At 37.3% G+C, this 20823-nt stretch overlaps 1 protein-coding gene across 1 annotated transcript in view; it reads left to right on the top strand.

The window, feature by feature from the left end:
* Positions 1–20823, top strand: part of CCDC60 (coiled-coil domain containing 60) — a 62341-nt gene that overhangs the window by 23702 nt on the left and 17816 nt on the right. Inside the window, 3 exon segments of the mRNA XM_054219911.1 lie at positions 1180–1246; positions 3839–3980; positions 17763–17942. Of these exon segments, the coding sequence (XP_054075886.1) occupies positions 1180–1246; positions 3839–3980; positions 17763–17942 (389 nt within the window).

Here is a 20823-nt window from a genome sequence, read left to right as displayed (position 1 = left end):
TGCATTAGTTCATCCTTATACTTTGCAGAAAATCCTCTTTCCATTCCAGCTGCTTTGCTGTTAGTACCATTTCTGGGTTGGGGCCTGTTTGGTTGGGGTTTTTTCCCTCAGTTTTCTATTATTTTTTTTTTTTGTGGGCTGCCTCAGTTGTTACATTAGAACATTGGTGTTTGCAGTTCTCCAGTGGGTGAAGATACTGTTCGTTATACTTTGAACCTTTGTTCTGCTGAAATGTTGCACAGGAACATAAATTTTGAAAGAATTTTGTGCCTTCTCAAGTCAAGATTACAACAAGCAAAATGCTCTGCTCTTAAAATTTATTTTTTTTTCTGATACTCGAATATTTCCAGGCTTTGCTCTGTTGTGCAAAAACTATGTGGTGTGTCAAGTATTTCATCTGCGTCTCTGAGTCTGCTGTGGAGTCTTTCAGCCTTTTTTGTACATCAGCTCTATCCTGACTATATAGATGTAACTCATTAGGGCCTCCAGCTTTGCTTTGCTTGGAATCAATATATGAGCTCTTTGATCTAAAACTAGAGCAGGAAAGAATTACTGTTTTCACATCCTTTTAGCCTGAGCACCGTGCACTGCTGAGTGATCTAAAGTCTTTTATTAATCTAGCTATATAATTTTTTTAATAGGAGGGAATATGTCTTCCTTACACTTGAATAAACTGATGGTTGAAGGAGGACTAAAAGACTTGTGTCTGACTTCAGGGATTTTTATGAGTCTGTGCCTTCCTTGGGGGGTAAAAGCACAGATCCAAGCATAGTGGTCTATCACAGTGTGTTTCTTCAGGGAAGAGCAATTACAGGTAAGTAATTTCCTATTCCTGGTTTTGGAAATTGGATTTTCTTTTTATGTTAGACACAGCAGTCTATATAAGAGTTTTCCAAGAGAAAAGTTACGTTTTCTAAGCATTTAAGTATAGTAATTTAGAAAGCATGTATGCATTTTGCACAGTTGGGAGGTACTTCATATGAGAACCTATTTGTGCACCAAACTTCCTTAGTGACACTTTAAGTTTTTCTACAATAGACTAGCCATTGTTTTTGCTTTAGTTTGCATCTCTGTAGAAAAATTTATTTGTACCACTTAATTCTGAAAATTATGACCTGCTACAGTATGGGCAACTAGCAGTATTTCAGATATTGTTACATGGTTTTGCTCATTTTTTAGGAACCTGTGAAAAAAGATGTGCAGGAAAAAACAACCAAAGAAGTGGCTGAGGTCACTACTAATGACTGTTTCAGTGCAGAGGTGAGACTACTGGTGAAGCTTTGATTCAAGATGGAGTTAAAGAAGGCAACAGACAAATATCGTGTTTTAATTATTCATATAGCTATCCATTTGCTGAATTCAAGGTTTAAAGCATTACTGTACATAAGGAACCAGCCTTTTGCTGGGTGACTGAACATTTCATAGGTTTTATCTAGTAAAACTCATCCTGAAGGTATCAGGAAAAAAAATTGCTGAGTGAGATGCAGGGTTCTATTGTAACTTGGTAAAAATAGTGTTCTGAAAATTCAGATTAGCTGTGTTAGTTATTCCATGCATCAGTTCTATAAGACTGACCTTTAAACTACATTACAGTTTAGCACAGAAATGGCTAATACATTCAAAAAAACTTTTTATTTAAAACATTCATATTTTTATTAAACTACGTAGGTCAATATTGCACATCCTTAGATTTCAAAAACCTGAAGCTGAAAGAGCTGTTCCTTTGGGTGTTATGTAGAGCTGCACTAATTAACAGTTGTTGATGATCTAGCCTATACCAGGGTTTCAGCCTTTGCCTGGTGTGACCTTAGCCTACAATTTTAAATATCGAATGGCCTGGAGATAATTTTACTTAAATAACACTTTTTAGTGAGCACAGAACAGTTACTGTGGCAAGTCTGTTCCAATTCATCCGAGACCACCTAAATGTATGTTCTTAGGCCAGTCGTACTATGGCGCAGAGTTACAATATAGTCTGTGGCTATCTAGCCCAAAGCAAGTTAAATATGAAGAAAATGTTGGAATTAAAACACACTTTAATTGCTCTGTACACATTTAACAATTTGCCTGAATTTTATTTGCAGTCTAGCAAAAAGATTTAATTTTTCATCGTATGTTGTCTTTGTTAGCTTGTTTCAAATCTGATCCATCTCCTTTCTCTTGAGAACAAAACTGAATGCCAGGCATCTGATTTTGATCATAATTTTTTTTTTAAGAAAAGAGAAGAATAAAATGCAAATATACCATCCTTTCTCTTCTCTTTACAATTATATGAAAATTGACAACTAACACTAACATTTTTTTTAAATTCTTTTTTAGAAGTTTTTCTTTAAGGAGGAAAGCACAAGTGTTAGCCTGACTTCAGCATCCGATAATATCTCACCTACCATAACACAATATTTAATTTCCTTTTTTATCTAATTCGAATCAGCCAGTGAGGTATTTCAGATTTGGTGGAAGCTAACAAAGTTGAAAAGTGAGATGTGGCAGTGGAAGCCCTGCTAAAAGGGGCACCTATGCCAGCTGTTTTACTGGCAGAAGCACTCTGGCTTGAATACCAGAAACATTCCACAAACGCATTCATTTACTGTTTTTTTTTCTTTTCAGTTCTCCTTCACAACTGTCATTTTTATCTACACATCTCAATAATAAGAAGTATTTTCTTTTGTTTGCACTTCAAAAGAACTTTCTGGAAAGTTAAAAACATAGTAAAAAAGGGTGAAGAATGCAACTCAATCTTACCACAGAAGCTTTTGTCCATGCAGAGCACCAGTTGGTTCAGCAATCAAAAAATACGCTCAGATGTGCATAAAAATTTGAAATAAGATTGCAGCCTCTCTGGAGTAGGTGGCAATTTTCTCTACAGATCCAACTGAGATCTGTGATATCCTGTTGCGTACTTTCCCAGGTGCATAATAAAGGATCTTTATTTCCTTTACCAGGAATTTATTTTTCTGAATACCTTGGGACACTTATGAAATGCATGGAATTGCTTCAAGGAATACCTTTGGCTGCACCTCAGTCTCTGCAGACCAGCGCTATTGCCTCTCAATGGATAGCAATTTAGTCTGTACTTTTTGCACATTGAGCACTGCCTCAGCTGCATATTTTCTTACCTAACGCATGCAAAACCACTGCATATGCACAGCATGCAATCATAATTCTATGAAATTGATGCAGCTGTTCTCTGGAAACCCCAAGAGTACTTCTAAGCCAGGGCTAGTTCCACAACAAATAGAAGCTTTCATCTCCCATGTATTTCAGTTTTGTAGCTACTCAGAAGAAAAAATATTGCAGGCATTTTGAACAATGTACATATAGGTGATTTTAATACCCTTTTGTAAAATTGCTGACCTGGTTTGTAGACTCTTAAAAATAAGAGTGAGAAAGAAAATAATAAAGCCGTTCTGTTCTGTGCTCCAGAATCAGCTGTATCTGTGGAGCGTTTTGGTTTGAGTCTGATTGAAATTTTTTCTGGGTTGGGACTTCTAAAAGATTTCTCTCCCATCCATGCTTTTGTAGTTTGTTAATGCATAAGCGCTTGCAGCAGTCATTCGTTAAGTCGAGGCCGTTGAACAATCTCCTCTTCCTGTCTTGTAGTTTAATGAAGCTTATGGGTGCTTAACTGCCTGTAAAGATCTCTGTCAAACTTGAAGTCAGCCAATGAGTTAAAAGCTGTTGGAACACACATATACGTGGCCATGCACTGCACTATCGTATACAGCTTGTTTACATGCTTGTGAAATGACACAGTGTTGTCCCAGATGATGACCATCTCAGAAAATATTTGGTGATTAAGACTGAACCCTGAGACTGCACATACCTTCTCTATGCTAAGCTCTTCTTAATTAATACTGTAGTATTTCTTTTCGATTTGATAATTTTCAGCCTGATCCACCGGAACCAGTGAAGAGGCTCTCCCCAGCTAGAGAAACAGGAAAGGAGCTGAGGACTCTTAGTGAAGCTCTAGCTCGCTCAAGGTAAGGAAATCCAGAGCGCACAGAAATGGGCCAGTCAAGACTAAAGAAATCTTTGGTTCTGCAGTGGCAGCAGTTGGATTATAGGCGAAATAATAAATGGTACTAACACCCTAGAAAAAATGGCTTACAAATCTTCCTTTATAGGCTTTATGTATGCTCAAAATCTTGTCAATGCTGTATGAGGAATGATTGTTTGATAGCTGTCTATATCAATACTATATTGTCTTAGTGTTGTTTATAAAGGTGCTTGTTAATTCTTTGCAGTCTTTTGCACGGCACAGTGCTGTGCCAAGATCTGGTAATAAAGTAGTCAAAAATGAGCAATGTTAGGACGTATAATGTCCACTATGTGATGGAAAATCATAATGAAAATATCTACCATTATTATAGAAATACCTGCATGGACTCATTTGGAATATACCAACTTGAGTCTTGGGAAGATGCTGACATGGAAGGAATAGATTTTTGTGCCCCTTATCTGATGGGTAGTGACCTGGTATAATAGGACATGAATTTAGGGTCCTGTATATGAGACAAGTTTGGACAGCAATCATTATTTTATGGGACTGACCACAGAAAGTAGCTGGGTGTGTATGCCTTTGCTACAGAGTATCTTCTATTGCTACTAAACACAATAAACTTCTGTCCCAGCAGGGCATTTCTTATAGTCTCATTTTAAAAAAGAAAACAAAAACCAGGGAAGCCTATTGGGAATAGTTTTAGCAAAGAGTACTCTTCCCATTTAGGCACTTGTACTCTTAAATGTACTTAGACTGTGTTGTCACCCATGTTTCACCATTGTCACTGCAGGTGGTGCTTAAGTTGACAAGATTGAGGCTTCAGTATGCTTTTCTGTTGCAATCACACATTCTGATTGCACTCCGAACTTCCCTACAGAGACCATTCACTCTATTTGCTCAGTATTAGCTTAAACAGTTTCTAAACTGCATAATAAGCCTTGCAGTAGGTGACTCTAGGGTTTTCTAAATTTTCCTGGAACCTTCTAGCTTTCTTGATGTGAGTGTTTAACTAAGAAATGAGATTCGTTTGCAATTGAAACAGCAAGCAGTAGTACAAAAAGATGATTTACATCTGGCAAGGTTTAGTTACAGCCTGCTGCAAATAAAATTGACAAATTACCACTGCCAGCCCCAGCAGCGTACGGATTACACAAGTGTTTACGGGGTTCCTAGACTTTAAGTCTTTGAAGAGCATTCACTGGATAAAAATAGTTGAATTAAAGCAAGCAGCAATAAGACAGGCATCTATATAAAAACTTAATTATTAGGTTAAATCTAAGTAAATATGGTAGTCAAGAGAACACATGATATCGGATTAGCATAATATAATGAAAACAAGTTAGGCTCTTGCACTGTATGGCTGAGATTGTAACTGCATAAAACTCGAGGGTGTTAGATAAAAGTAGCTTCTTTGCATATAGTACTGTAGAGTAATCAGAACTTTACATTTCACAATAATTTAGTGGTATTAAATATTCCCAAATTTTTACATCAGAGCAATTTGTAAATTTTATATTAGTTACTCATGATGACGTTAAATTTCACATTCTTCCTTTTTGTCTCTCTGCCCTAAATTATTTTTATTATTCACGTTGTTAATTCACTTTTAGTGAATTTTCACTTGATAAACTTGGCTGAAAATAGTAATAAACCATAAACAAAATAATAAAAGCTGTGTACTTTAAAGGTTGGTTATGCAATTTTAGTAAAGCATGACTTATTTTCGCCATAAATGCACTCTTAGTTATGTTTGACTGCTTGTGTTCATTGTTCATTGCTAAATTTCAGTGGTATTGTCTCCTTGAGGTCCAGTTAAAGTTCTTTTGATGATAACCTGCCTAAGATCAGTTTACTTCTTGATATATGAGTTGTAGGTGCTCAGAGCTTACTTTTGGTTGCTTTACAGTCTTTATTTCAAATGAGTAGGACAAAAAATACTTGCAAGTATTCTGTAGGATGAGAATTACCATCACCCTTGGTACTAAAAGGCTTGATTTTAAAAATCTTAGCAGATCGATTTGTAGACATTTGGACGAAGCAAACTGGACAGCTTATTTCATTACAACTTACAGTTTGAACAAATGATGTGTCATTTTGTTACTAGGTTAACGTAAGGGGGTCTTGATTTGATACTTGTTGGGAAACGTGCTTTTGAAGTGCCATTAGGAGCTCCATGGCATTTTTGTGTGCCTTGGCCATCCTCGAGATGTTTGGGATCAGATGAACTTTTCCACAGCTTTGAAATTCTCTCCAGTTCAGTAGATTAAGAGTGAGTTTCTAGTCCTATAATTGTAGAAAACTATGAAATTAAATTTGATTTTATAAAAAGTCTAGATCATCTTTGAGATTATAGTGAGTAACATGATATAGGACTGCTTCCACGGAAGGTGGTGCTTTGGGCCCTTTGGTGAGGGACTAAATCTTGCACTGGCATAGGCTGCCCAGAGAGGTTGTGGAGTTGCCTGTGGAGATACTCAAAACCTGCCTGGATGTGGTCCTGTGTAACCTGCTCTAGGGCACCCTGCTTAGGCAGGAGGGTTGGACTAGATGATCTCCAGAGGTCCCTTTCAACTCTACCATTCTGTGAATTGTCCATGCCAGAAGAAGGGAACAAAGCCAATTGCCTCTCTACATAGTCTGTTTCTTCTGTTCTCTGTTTCTGACTATTACAGCACTATGTTGAGTGCTGTATGGGGAGGTCAGAAATTAAAGGGGGGACTGTGAAGATATCAGTCCTAACTCTTGGCTGAGCAGCTAACTTCTTATGTACCTTTGTGCAAATCACTTGACCCCTCTGCATCTCTGTCAAGTAAATTGGGATTAGAAACTAGGCAATGTATCTGAGCCAAACTCACTGTATAAATATATAGCTTTTTGATTGGTATGGATGTCAGAGTGTGAATGAGGATTGCTTTTGCTACTGAAGGCAAAAATGATTTATTTTTTACATATGGAGTATATTTTTACTTACTGTTTTCATTTAAATTATTTATTTATTTTTTAATCTTATTGCCACTATCTTATGCTTTTAGGGATGTTAGTTTGATAAATCTTACAATGGCTAGAACTTAAATACATGCAAGCATTGTCTTATCTCTACTGCACTGCTAGGTATTAGGTGGAAAAATATTATTACTCTCATAGGTAAATTAAAGTCAAATTGAGGATGTAAGATTAATTATCTCTGGAACAGCTACAATTGGAACTTGTGTGTCTCAGGTAAGTAAATGCTTTATTCTTCTAGACTTCAGTGATGCCTCTGTTTTCTCTGATTTTTATTTTCAAAATTGGCCTACTAAATTAGAAGCTCCAGGGGAAGACTTCTTAAGAGATCTAGCCCATTACTCTGGGTGAGTGTAGTTGTTTCCTATAACAGATGAAGTGTTTAATCTAGGCTACTTTTAATTGAAGACACATCTGTTTCCTGCACCATGTTATGATAAATGCAGATTTGCCTTCCACTGAATTTTTAATGATAATGCAATCTGCAAAATTATGTTAAATGTAGATTATTTTTTTTTAAATTATGTGAACAGATTTGATCCTGATGTGTTTTGATGTCATAACTTTTCTGAGTGATTAAAAGCCCTTTTGACTCTTCTCACCTCTAGAAGTCAATACAGCTGAAGGGACAAACAAGATTATATTCCTCTACATTATCAGCAGAATTGTCTGTTGTGTTCTAGTCACCTTTTGTAGCTGCATCACACCCACAGAGGATAGTGCTGCTAAGTAAGAAAATACCTACGTGTTAAAGCATCTCCAACTCTGCCAGCTTCTTCTAGTCCCATAACTTTAAATCACAGTTGCATTCAAAACTAGCTTCATGTGATTTCAAATGCCTGGGTGGAAAGGGAAGACTTAATCTTGTGCTACTGCACAAATAAATGTATATTTACTTATGTTCACTGAACAGTAAATGATATATTCACACACAGTTTGTTTTTTGAAGGTCAGAAGTTTAGCATGGTCAAGGCCTAGTCATCACTGCTTAGTACACTCAGGAGAAATTTGCCGTTTTCCTCTTGTATAGGCAATGGTCACTTTAATGCTAGTTTCTGGAAAGCACCGTTGTCTGAAGAAATGCTCAAATGAAGTTTGCCTGTCATATCGTTTAACGCGATGCAATCCTTACATTGTAATACCAGTAGTGATCCTGTAACACACTTACATAACTTATTCAGTTTACTGTGGCCATTAAATCATGAATCCTACACGTTTTATATTATTTAAGAAGTGTAGTATGAGTTATAATGGCCATGGAGAAACTTGTTTGAGAAAAGTCATTTTGAAATATGAACTCACTTTCTCTAATGCTTTCTGAAATGTAGAGTAGCTAAATGTCCCAGAATGTAGAAAAATATTCAACAGACTTAATATCTGGAAATCAAAGGTATAAATTAAGTGTTTTTTAATTTTTGTTCTGTTGTGTAAGCCCGGAAATTCCTTGAGTATCATTTTATGACCTTTTAACAATGAAAATGTGCTGGCCGTTCATCTTGAGTGTTTGCACAATGTTACTTTTGACTAAATCTGCATGTAGAAAAAAGAACAGTAAGAGGAGCAAAGGAATCAAACCCACAGACTTTTTAACCAAATATTGAAATATGAAGTTGTGGGAAAAGACAATTTCAGGTGAGTATGACTGCATTGTTGGTTTGGACCAAAGGACATGTCAGCAATATAGACTATAGAAAAAGCTATTTTAGAAAAAAGCACAGTGGAAAATGCAAAAAAAAGAAAGAAGAAAACTGGAGTTTTCTTCTCTAGGGCAGCAACTTTTAATTCCAATTAAAGCAGTCAGGCTAGCAGAGTAGCGTGCTAATACATACTACAGGGAGTCAGTGAATACAAATGACCTTTGTGGATTTGGCTTTTGCTGCTTTTCCTCCTCCTGATTGAAAAGGAACACCCAGCAGTTGTCGTAATTGGATGTTAATTGATACATATTCACAGGAAGTAGTGTCTGTGATCTTGCGGCTTGTTTGTATGAAAGAGTATAATGGAACCAACTGTGAGGAAGTTTGTTAATGATCACAGTGACATAGCGCAGTAGTATGAATTTTAAAATTATCTTCAAAATGTTTGAAGAGTCATTACTGGAACAGACTTAGCTGCATTCGTAAAGCTTTCATGTTCCATCTTACACATTAAAAACATAATTAAACTGAAGATTAACCTTATAATTATGACCTCATACCTCCTCTCAGTAATATTCTCTTGAGTCCTTATGATGATATAAAAGAGGATGATGACACAACACAGAGGTTGCTCTAACTACTCATCTTTCACAACTATCAGTCACTATTCCCAAGTAGAAAGTCGTACCGGCTCTTCCCTACTGATGAGTTGTACCCAGTCACTTTAGGGAGACACTTGTCAGCTCTCAGATATCATTTTACCTAAAGACAGCATAAAAATGTAGGAAGGAATTTGCTTATCTTTGTGCAACCCAAAATGAAAAACTGATGTCAGATTCAGTGGGTGGAATACGGTATGGCAGAAAAGACAACAACTTTGTCCTTGAGCATTCAAATATCTTTAGCTTTGAGCTAAGAATTATGTTTTCATTTCTATTGCTGTTCTTACTAAAAGTAAATGACATTCAGCTGTGAGGAAGATCCTTTCTTATTGCTTTGTTCCAATGACATCTGTAAATGGAATCCGGAAATAATGTTAAATAATCCACACTTGCATGAGGATGTATTGTATGAGAACCAAGAAGGTAGAAGTCTTTGTAACTAATAAATTGTAGAAAGATGTAGGAACAGTTACACAGCAAAAGAGATTACCAAAGCATTGGAAGCTTGTAGTTGTTAATCCCTAATAAAAGCAGGTTGCCATAAATCGCTTCTGTAGACTAACTCAGCCCCCCAAGACCATGCAAGTGTACTGCAAATACTCTTGTTGTTAAACATCGCCACAAAAGATAGCACTTAAAAAAATAAGTATATTGCTTCAAATGAAACTAGTTGAAAATACTTTCTTGGAGTAAAAAGGAGTTAGGAAAAGTAATAGAATCTGGAAACTGTGCAGTGATGGTCATAGGTGCCCATGTGAAAATGACTGTGGTCATCCTCAGCCAGTGATGCCTAGGAGTTGGCAGCTTTGAGCTGCGAGCTCAAAGGGGAAGTGTCCGTGCCATTCCATGAGCCAGTCAAGCCTTTCCTTGCAATAAGGGCATGCTAAACCTCTGCATTACAATCCCTGTTGAAGAAAATGGCTCTGTGCATCTGTTTAGCTGTGCTAGTTAAATAAAACTAAATGTCAAACTGCTGGCAGTTTAACAGTACTTAACTGGCTGCTTTTTATGTTGTAAATTAGAAACTGGATGGCTTTTTAAAATGGTTCAAGCTTCCTGAAGGCAGACCTCTAAAAGTCACTCTTCACGCAGAAAGCCCAGCCTCTACTAATGCATTCTTTATGCCTGCAGCAAGAGTTAGACTGTCACCCAAAAAGCAGTGTCCCCTACTTCTTTTCCTGCTACTAGTGGCTGTGTAACTGACTTTAATACAAAACCATTTAAATTTTGTGATTGAAATGGCAGCTACTACTGAAAAATTTATAATGTCAAGAAATGTGTTATTTTTGGAGTTCTGGTTATGACGTTGTGTGTCGTTACCTGTGAATCTATCTATTCTAATAGATGCAGACAGAAAAGATGCTAGTGTTTAGAGTTTATGATACGTTGGTATTCCTTAATGCATACGGTTAACTGGAAGATAGAGTGGAGTCTGTAAGAGCAGGGAGGAGAGGCAATGTAGAGTTAAGAAGCAGAGAGTGAGGCAGTACTAACCAAGAAGGTGAAATGTTTATCTGCCAATTTTAGTTTCCAATGTATTTAATACTTCATAATGTCAGTTGCTTGGAAACCAGTGTTTTGTGCCCTTTTGCTGCTTGGCAGAAATCACTCTAATTGGCATGTTTCTGGCACTGTCACTGCTGGCAGTTTGCAGCATTTTTTTTCCAGAAGCAAAAATTTTCTTTCACATGAATGATGGCTCACATTAATTAGACAGCAGTCATGGGCAAAGACAACCATTTAAGTGTATGGATATATGAATCATTATCTCTATCATCAATCACTGGAAAGACTGCTATTCCTATCAACATTTCTGCCTTTCCAGACTGTTCGTTTGAGTCTGTCTCCTTTTGTGCAAAAATATGTTTGTTTATGTTTGAAACTTCCTAAGTGGAAATAGTTTGCTGCTTATTAGATTTTACTGTCTATCTAAACACAACAGTCTAATCCTGTGTATTCTGATACAAAATGACACATTGTCACTGAATGTTTGAACAAAGCTAACACTTAAAATGGGTTTTCCATTATTTAATAGTAAAATGTTCTTGCTCTGTAAATACCTTTATGTGGTAAGGCAAGACACTAGATCATGAGGATTGATATCTATTTTCACATGAAAATCTTGAACCAGCAGTATTTCCTGGTAGAGGATCAGGGACCTTGGTGAAGTTCCACTTAACAAGCAGTGAGTTTTTATCAGTAATATGAACATAAAGTTTACTATCATATGTTCTTACAGCAAGAAATTGGAAAGCCAAGGTGGTTTTTTCCTTTGAAGTTTTAGTAATAGTTTCCCCACAGCTTTTTGGAAAAGGATTTAAAACAAAGCCTTGAAATCTCACAGATTTATTTTTCTGCCCTTTTTCAGTACAAAGCTGTCTTCTCTGTGCTGTTCTGGAAGTATTTTCCCCACTCAGCTTTGTTTATGCACTTCTCCAAAGACACCAAGAGCTGGAAACCTAAATGTGCCTACCTGCAAAGAAAACTTTTATGCAAAGATCAACAGAAATGGGAGTTACAGCATGGCACAAGTGGAGGGAGGGGTGTGTGTATGTGCATATGCTTGTGTTCTGGGACTACTTAAAAGAGAAATTGCTGCCCTCCATTCTTTCTAGGTTGCGAAAAACACATTTCCAACCGAAAATAAACCAGGTTTTTGGTAGGTTGGTTTTTGTTCCTCCAGGTAGCCAAATATGTTTGTGCTTCTCAATCTTAGAGAACCTCTTCTCATTTTCAAAGGAGAGATTCTGCCTCATTTCACAATGGAAGCAGCGTCTTCTGTATTTTAATGTCTTTGTAGCTAATCGAAAACCACTCTGAGACATCTTTAAATATGTAGAAATACATGAATACGTTCACCTGGTGACACCTTTTATGTGGGGCGGTGTTTTGGCTGTGGAAGATCCTTATGTCTTGCTGCATAACATTCTGTGAACTTACCACAAATTTACTGATGTCTTATTTTAACATGTGAAGATTTTCATGTGATAATATACATCTTTCCCATTATGCAGATCCTGGTTTTGTTTTTTTTAAACAGACATTTGAGTACAGAATATTGTACTCATCTGCAGGAGAATAAAATGGGAGTCTACATTTGAAATAATGTGGGTATGTTGTTTGTCTTCATCTACTCAAGACAGTTGTTGATGTGGTACTACTTTAGGTCCTTGCCAGAATGGTTAATGGTTCAGTATAGTAAATGATCACATATTGTCTGAGTTTCTGTGGGTTAGTAACTACATTTAATAGATTTTAATGTCATTATCATCTCATCTTCACTGAATTTAAGATGACTAGATGTATGAATATTTAACCATTTGGTCGTTACTGTGTAATTAATTACTCAGCCACTGAATAGGAGTAGTAACCAGGATGTTCCTGATTCTCCCTTGCCTCATGTGTATACATTTGCATCTCTAACTTGGCTGTAAACACTACCAAACCAGAATTCGTAGTTAATTTACATTAATATCTACATGTTAATTGTGAATAGCTGCAAGCTTTTTCTGTCCACGTGCTAAGTTTTCAGGCTATCACCTGAATGCAGAGCTCAATAGTAGGACTTGCTAGCTCAGGCTCACTACCATGTAAACTTGCCTCCAGGGCTTTTGGTAATTTCAGAAGTTGGGTGGTGTTTACACCATGTAATAATTTGCTGAGCATATTTTAAGTGAGCAAGGTACTAATTCTCATTTACAATGAGACTGCCTTACATAACTCAGGAAAGTTGTGAAGGAGTCCTAATGTATATCTATGCCAGTATGTCCCAAATTTATTTACATTACAACACTGAATGTAAAGCACTGAGTGAAATGTAAAGAGTGAATTACTGAGTGTAATGTAAAGAACTGAGTGAAATGGTCAGCAGCTCCAGTATTTACTGATAAGAGTATGGAGCAGATTCTCCACTGGTATTAATCAGTATCACTGTTGACAATTTACAAGAAATGCAGAGTTTGCTCTCCTATTGTTCTGTGTGTGCTTTGTAAATAAGAAAAGTACTGTGTACACATGGATTTTCCTTTATCTTGGCACTTCCTGCTGTTTCATAATTATTAGCTATTTAGGTGTTACAGCACCTTGTCAGAATTTAGGGGACATGTAAGAATTGCTTCAGCTATTAGAATGCAGCAACAGCTTAAGTGGAGTCTGATGTCTGTTAATGCACATACATGCAACATAGTATTTTGGGCAACTGGAATGATTAAAAAAACAAGCGTCCTATTCCCACTGAAACAGCAGTGAGGACAGTAACATTTAATCAGTTGGAATCTGATGAGAATGCAGGTGTTAATGCTGGTGCTCCTGCAGAGATTACCATAGGATCCTTAATAACTTCAGGTCGTCAGAACTTCCATTTTATTGTATGTTCAAAAAGAAAGTGCCACAGTGCCCCTAAAACTAGGTAAGGGCACAGATTTCAAGTTTAATCCAAATGAAGCAAGCTTCCTGCTCTCACCACTTCCTTCAGGGGATATTTCTTTGAATTCTTCAGGATCCAAATAGTCACCAGCCTCATATGAGATTTGTGATGGGGTCACAGCTCACAGTGGCATGGCTGCAAATAATGCTAAGTGTTCATTTAGAAGAATTACACTGGGTTTTTTTAATCCACAAATTTAGTCTGTAATGTTCAGAATACAGTTTAGCTGTATTTTCTGTAGTTTCAAAGTTACTGCCTCATGTGCTTTCTATTTTATACAGAAATGGATTGTTGTTGTATTACTTTTTCTGCTATAGAAAATACTTACTCAGAATGCTTTTAAGTGGCAGTGTAGATAAAATTGCCCGTGCTTTTCACCTGGGAAGCCTTAGCTCAATATTCAGTTTGTCACTAGTACAATAAGTTAGGCGGTACCTGGCTGATACTCACCTTGCAACGCTCTCCGCAGGGTCTGGCCGTGTGCCCAGCAGGGAGCTTTTACTGGTCTAGCAGGGAGCTGTTGCAGACACAGATTGAAATGCTTTTATGAAAATATAGGAAATGACATTTAGAAAACCTGTGCTCTCAGTGGCTTTCAGAGCAGTGCCACATTAGTTTCGCTTGTATTTATGATGGGCTATAAGACTCTGGAAACGGCTCAATTCTTTCTGTATAGCATCTGGAGTGAGCCATGTTCTGTCATTAGCTTTATTGATATAAAGGCTGTATCCATTAAGATAAGAAAATTGAATAAGCCATTTTAAGAACCAGTGGGTAGCAATTTCTATGACCAGAGGAATATGTCTGTACTTAAAATGTTTGATAGATAGCTAGTTATTTTACTTACATCTCACAATATTTGTTCACCATGATCATAATGTAATGTTCAGCCTTAGAGAGAGAGAGAATCAAGCCGGTATAGATAGACTGCAACTTCTTTGCACCTCAGGGAATGCGACCGAGGGGGATTAGCAGGAAGAGTTAATGAGGCTGAAGTGCACCCACTGCATTGAATGCAGTTGCTTAGTAGAGGGGCAGCCACATGGGTGTGCAGCCTTCTGCCCATCTTTCCAGCAATTCTGCTCAGGTGGAGTTGTACCAGCTTAGTTGAGCAAGGACTGGGCATCATGTGTTCAGGAGTGCATGTCATTCCTTTAGTAAACAGTCTTACGCTGAATTTGTTTGTGTACACAGTAGATGCGAGGTTGTTAACTGTAAAATTTGATCTTCTGGGACAAACACATCCTTAGAATGATTCCTTTGAGTTTAGTGAAGATGACCCAGGAAACTTAAACATGGTATATTTAAACAGGATGTAAAACAACTGGTAAATATCTAGCTTGTCTTTACCCTGATGGAAAGGTTTCTGGCATTATTATTGTAGCTTCCTAATGTTTTTCTAGGACCTAAATTATAATTATGACAAATTTATTATTTCCTTTTATTTTTGTGAGTCATTTCGTACTCACAAAGAAAGGCACCAAGAATCCCCAAATCTTAGCAGTAAAAGTTCAGTTCCCCAATACTTTAATGGCCCTGTATTACAGTTAACTGATGACCTTGAGTTCTTAAAGGATTTAAAGAGTAATTTAGTAAGTAGGTGTTTACACCAAGCACTGAAGAGAAGCTTGCAACCAATTTTCTGTATGTGTTGTACACAACTGGGTCACTCCCTTGTGCATGCCGTTGACCCTTATCTATAATAATATACTCCTGTAGAGAAAACTTGAAGTATTCCATGGTATGTTATTACTGCTCAGGAGCCTCTTTTAATTTTCATGCTGATAAAGATATTAACTTAGAAAAATAAGACAAATCCTTTTGTCTGAATGGCAGTTAAAAATCTGTGTTGTGACTACAGTTGAGTGAAGCTCAATTACTTTAATAAATGTATTCCAAATTTCATCTCGATTACATTTGCATTTTAATGAACGTTTCTCACCTACTTGTCAAATAGGCAGCCCAGGTAAATTTATTAAGTTATTGTATAAACAGGGCATTGTGATGCCAGAATTTAAATGGAGAAACATTTGATGTCCTATTCCAGCAATATACTGTAAATCTATAGTGCAGATAAGTACATTGGTCACCTCTGTATTTTAAGTTTGGATTTATTTTGCTGTTTTCCTGACAAGTCTGTGAACCTCTAGGGTCTTTCGTAAAATCCCAGAAATAATTATATGGAATTATGAGAGGATTTTTTTTGTTTAAATCAGGTAGTTAATACAACTTTTCTACATGCTGCGTTTCTGTTAATTCTATTTTATGTCTTTTTCTGTACTTGGAGACCGTAGAGCTACTTTTTATAATAACCTGGGACTTCAAGGAAGTCAGACTAAACATGCTCATCCACAATTGTGCATAACGTTTTCTATTGGTATAGGAGAATGATCATTGATTTTTGGCATATACCTGTTAAAGTCTCCTATATTAGATAAACCTTTAAAAAATGCCCTGATTGTACTTGCCGTTTATGCGTCTTTCTCCAGTAATACTGGTTATGGCTGATAGTGTAGAAGAACTTTCTAGGTTATAATTATTTTTCTCTACTGCTTGTCTTTGATTCATGTAATAACCTCACTGTTCACTATTTGTCCACTATAAAACACAGCTACAGCAGGGAGTTTGATCTTTAAGAAGGAATGCTTACATTAGCGGGGGCAGAAATGTGGAAGGAGCACTACAAAGGGGAAAAATATCTTTATGTACAAATATCTTGATGGCTGGCAGAAAGGAGAGAGAGAAAACTACTGGAAAAGGACATAAAGCAAGAATTCGAGGCCATTAAATGTTTTCTAGTATTCCAAGACAAATCTGTTTTATGCAAAATACTAGGTTCTTATGAAAAAGCCAGTCTGACATGACCCTGAAATCCTTATGCTGCATGCTTTAGAAAAACATTTCTTATCAGGGACATCTTATGTTCTTGTCTCTTTTTTTTTTCCAAAGTTAGCATAGAAATATCTAGCAGACAGGTTATCTACCTGAACTGGAAATGTTTTCACACTTGTATTTCTAGTTGCTCAACTTAAAAAAAAAAAAAAAAAAAAAAAAAAAAAAAAAAGTCAGCAAAACTAAAAACCTAATCCCAAAACCATTAACTTGTGGAAATGTTTTTTTCATCAAGGGAAGGAAGGAGGGAGTAAACTGCTTCCCTTGAGAACTAGTGAATTTGGTGCTTGAAATTTGCACCCTATATGACCTTCAGGTGCTTTAGTACATGTCTGATAAAAACAGGGAGATGTTAATTCTCAGTAAAACAAATGAGGCCTAGCTTTCAAGCCTAGTTGTGTTTGAAAGAATCAATACAGCCTGATGACACTTGATTCAAAAGTCAGCAACATGTTAACTTAAAGGGATGTATCCTGTGCCTGGACAGTATGCTGACTTGGGTCAGCTGCTACATTCTTGCTAACGTTTTCATCAAAGGCTGTAGAGCAATTGTGTGCCATATCCCTTCCAGAGCCCTAGCTCACTTTTTTTTTTTAACCTCTGTTGTCATCATACAGGGAGTGCGTTATAGTTTCTTCATTTTCTTCCCTTGCAGTAATGTCCTGCCTGTTGTCTTCAGCTCACTCCCAGGCTTTACTGGCAGCTTCCCAGTTACTAATGATACAGTCTTCTGACAGCAAGTGGAATTTAGCAGCTAACAGGTAGCTTCAGGGCTGTGTCTGACAGGCTGTGACAACTGAGTTGAGACAGTGAGGGGTCAATTGACAGTGGTCAATTGGCTGCTATAAATTAGAATTAGGCAGGGAGTTTTTAAATCAAGTAGTGGACAAAGTGATGCTGAGTTCAAGATATCCTATAGTTAACCTGTGCAGTGCTGACTGACATAAGGGAATCTCCCAGTTCATACTGGGGAACTGTTGTCCTTTGTTATCATATTGCAGAAGGAAATACTAATGTTGAACTCTTGAATATAGAAGAATGTGAAATCTCTGTTAGAAGTTAAGTTGGTGGGCACCAGAGAAATTAATCAATTTGAGAGTGTGTTTCTAGTACACTGACCATCTTGTGATGATTTTTGGCAGGCATCATATCAGTTCTGTGAAGCGAGGTGGAGAATACTTTCATATACTTCACCAAGAAGCACTGGAGAGGAAGAACACACTGAAAGCAGCCCAGCAGGATCAGGGCACGAGTTGGAGAACTGAGTTCCAGCTACCCAAATGCTCCCCTGATGCAGAGGAGTCAGAGGAAGAAATAAACACGTAAGTCAACTCAGAGGGCTTTTGGTGGTCTGAAGGCAGTAGTTTTAAAAAGCAACAATTTCCAGTTTCTGTCATTACTTGGCATTGAAGCAGAATATAACCACTTGTGTGAACCAGAAAGAGAAAATGCTTGAAATCTGCGTAAGTGCGCAGCTGCAAACTTGGAAAGCATGGGGGGAAAAAAAAGTTTGAGGTGCTGTTTAATAGGGAGGAAGTTTAGGAGTTTAGCAGGGAGAAGATCAGTGAACTCAGGGGAGGTTTCATAGCTGACTCAGGACTGATTCTCTGAGGAGAAAAGGAGGAGGCCTGGTGAGTTTGTGCCATGCTTTTGTTCCCACATTGAGACCGCAGCATTAAGAATAATGAAGAATTGTGTTCATCAGAATAAATGGCTTAGGTTGCAGAGTGGGTTTCTTCCATAGTTCAGCCTTATTACTTACTACCTTCTTCAGGTATTCTCTCCACTAATCATTCGATAGTCTGCAATCCTTTGGCTCACGTGGGTCTCTTCAGTGCACCTCTAATGCCTGTTGTAATGCTGTCATTGGCTTCCATCTGTCAACTCACTAGGTGATGAGATGATGAAATACTTGCTCATCATGACAGAGTAGCTCTTCTAGAGATTACATACCTTTGGACCCTTATGGTATCAAAAACCCATCCATCTCTAACAGTCTTGTCTCATCAGTTTGCTGTGGCTTTTATCACTCCCAGGTACCAGCTTCCTCTCATTCACCTTTCTTCCATGAACCGACTCTCAACTTGGAAAACTCCTTTAATATTTTCAATGTGTTGCATAGAATTAATATTAATTGAGAGTTTAACTTCATTTTTAGAGGAAAGACCTCTAATGTCTACCAACATTTCTAAGAGGGAAGTCATTACACTTAGGATCAGATGTCAAAATTAGGGAGTCTTATGGAGAATTTTATCAATTCCAGCATGTGTTGGGTGGGACAGGAGTACACACTGTGAATGTGTGAAACAAGAAATGTGTGGCTTTGACAGGTGTGCCTTTACTTATTCAAACTGTCCCATAGGATTTACACATATGCAGGAACCCTGCCAAAAGGTGTTAGTTACGGTTGTGTGCTGTGACACATATGCTTGTCTGCAGTGGTAAACACTTTAAAAGGCAGAGCAGGGGGAAATGCCTAGATATAAAAATACAGATTATTATCTGTTGTGAAGACTAACTTCTCTCCTAGCTTTCACAGTGCTGACTTCAAAAATTAGGAACTTCATGGAATAAGAAAAGCTCTGAAGCAGTGTTAAACTGATGGGGCACAAAGTGTCTTTTTAAGAGATGATGTCTGGTTTCAGTCTTTCACAGCAACTGAAACTGCTGGCATGGTTTTATACGCATAGATTCCGATGATGAATGTAGGCCTTTCCCACCTCCCTTCTTTTTCCCTGTAAGACAACAGCGAATATTAAGCCTCTACTGGGACTTTTTTGCTGCTGTTGCGTAAGTTGTAGCATTTCATTGTGTTATCAACTATTCTAAATGCATCAACACTCTAAACTGGGTAACAGCTTCTCATCACAACAGTAGACAAAGTGGAAGTAAAGTTCCCCTCATTATTAAGAATATGGGCTCTGTCAAACACTTCAATGTGTGTACAGTGGTCCCGCTGTCTGTTCTGGCATTCTGTTGATCATTAGGATTACAGAGAAGAGAAAACTGGAAGTGTGATTTGAGGAAGCACAAGACACATGTGTTGCATTGAACAGCAAAGACTGTGGAATTGATGTGCCAGATCATCTCTAATAAGTACAAATTTGCTGTTACAATTTATTTAAGATTATCTGAATGAAGAAGCCAACTTCTTTGAAGTTTTGTGTAAGAAGCTTCTTTTGGGACAACAGGAACACCTGGTAGCTTGTATCTTTCTTAGCTATCGCCTTTGTTAGACAGAACAATATGTAAGTTTATTCATTTCTTAATTAGCTGAAGAAAATAGACATGTTCATCTCTGTTTCAATATAGTGCTGAGATGCCCATGCCAGTATTGTACGCACTATCTATGATTGCTGCTTTGCTTTAGAAAATTTCTATCAATGGAATGCTTGGGGCATACTCTCCTCAACCCTTGTTCCAACTGTTTGCTGGTTTATAGAACGCAATGGTAAGCTGATGGCCCCAAACTGCTTCAGCTCTAGAAAGGAAATGTTAATCCAGAATCGTTCATTCATTCATCTAGGAAGTCTCTGCTAAAGAAACGTGTGTAAGAGTCAGCCACCACTCACATCTCAGTTAACCTCTCAGCTAATTTTTTTTTATGGCCAGTATTGTTTCAGTTTTTCACTAATTTATGACCCAGCATAGAATAGTTCATGTTATATGTTCTGTGTGGACTTCCTATCTTCTGTATACTATTAATATATGAAGGCTACAATATCTCACTGTGCTCATTAAGCTTGAATCTCCATTGTCTAACACTAAGTGGAGGTAGCTATTTATATTTGGGGAAAAAAAAGCTGTAAACATTTCCTTTGCTTGGCAGCATTTTGTAAACGCTTTGCACAGGTGTAAATGTTTTCTGTTACATTGGTTTGGCTAACACAGAGACTCATTTTCATCGGGGTGAATCTTTTCAACTTAATCTTCATTGTGTTCTGTGCGTACAATATGTTAACCCAGGAAAAACGGAACAGCATTTTAGGGGCACATCTTGAAATTTTGGTGCTGTATGTGTATATAATCCCAATGACACCATTGGCATGATACCAACACAAGTGTAATGGACTGTAAGCACTATCTCAGCATCTCTTCTCAGACAAGTCAGCCACTTTATTGTGTTTGCCCCACTTTGATTTCACATAAGTGCTTAATTGCTAATAATAAGTAGCAGTATAAATACATATAATACCATATTTA

Source organism: Rissa tridactyla, chromosome 13 (assembly GCF_028500815.1).
Source record: "Rissa tridactyla isolate bRisTri1 chromosome 13, bRisTri1.patW.cur.20221130, whole genome shotgun sequence".
Lineage (NCBI taxonomy): Eukaryota > Metazoa > Chordata > Aves > Charadriiformes > Laridae > Rissa > Rissa tridactyla.
Note: the sequence above shows the minus strand (reverse complement) of the source record. Positions and strands in the feature narration are given on the sequence as shown.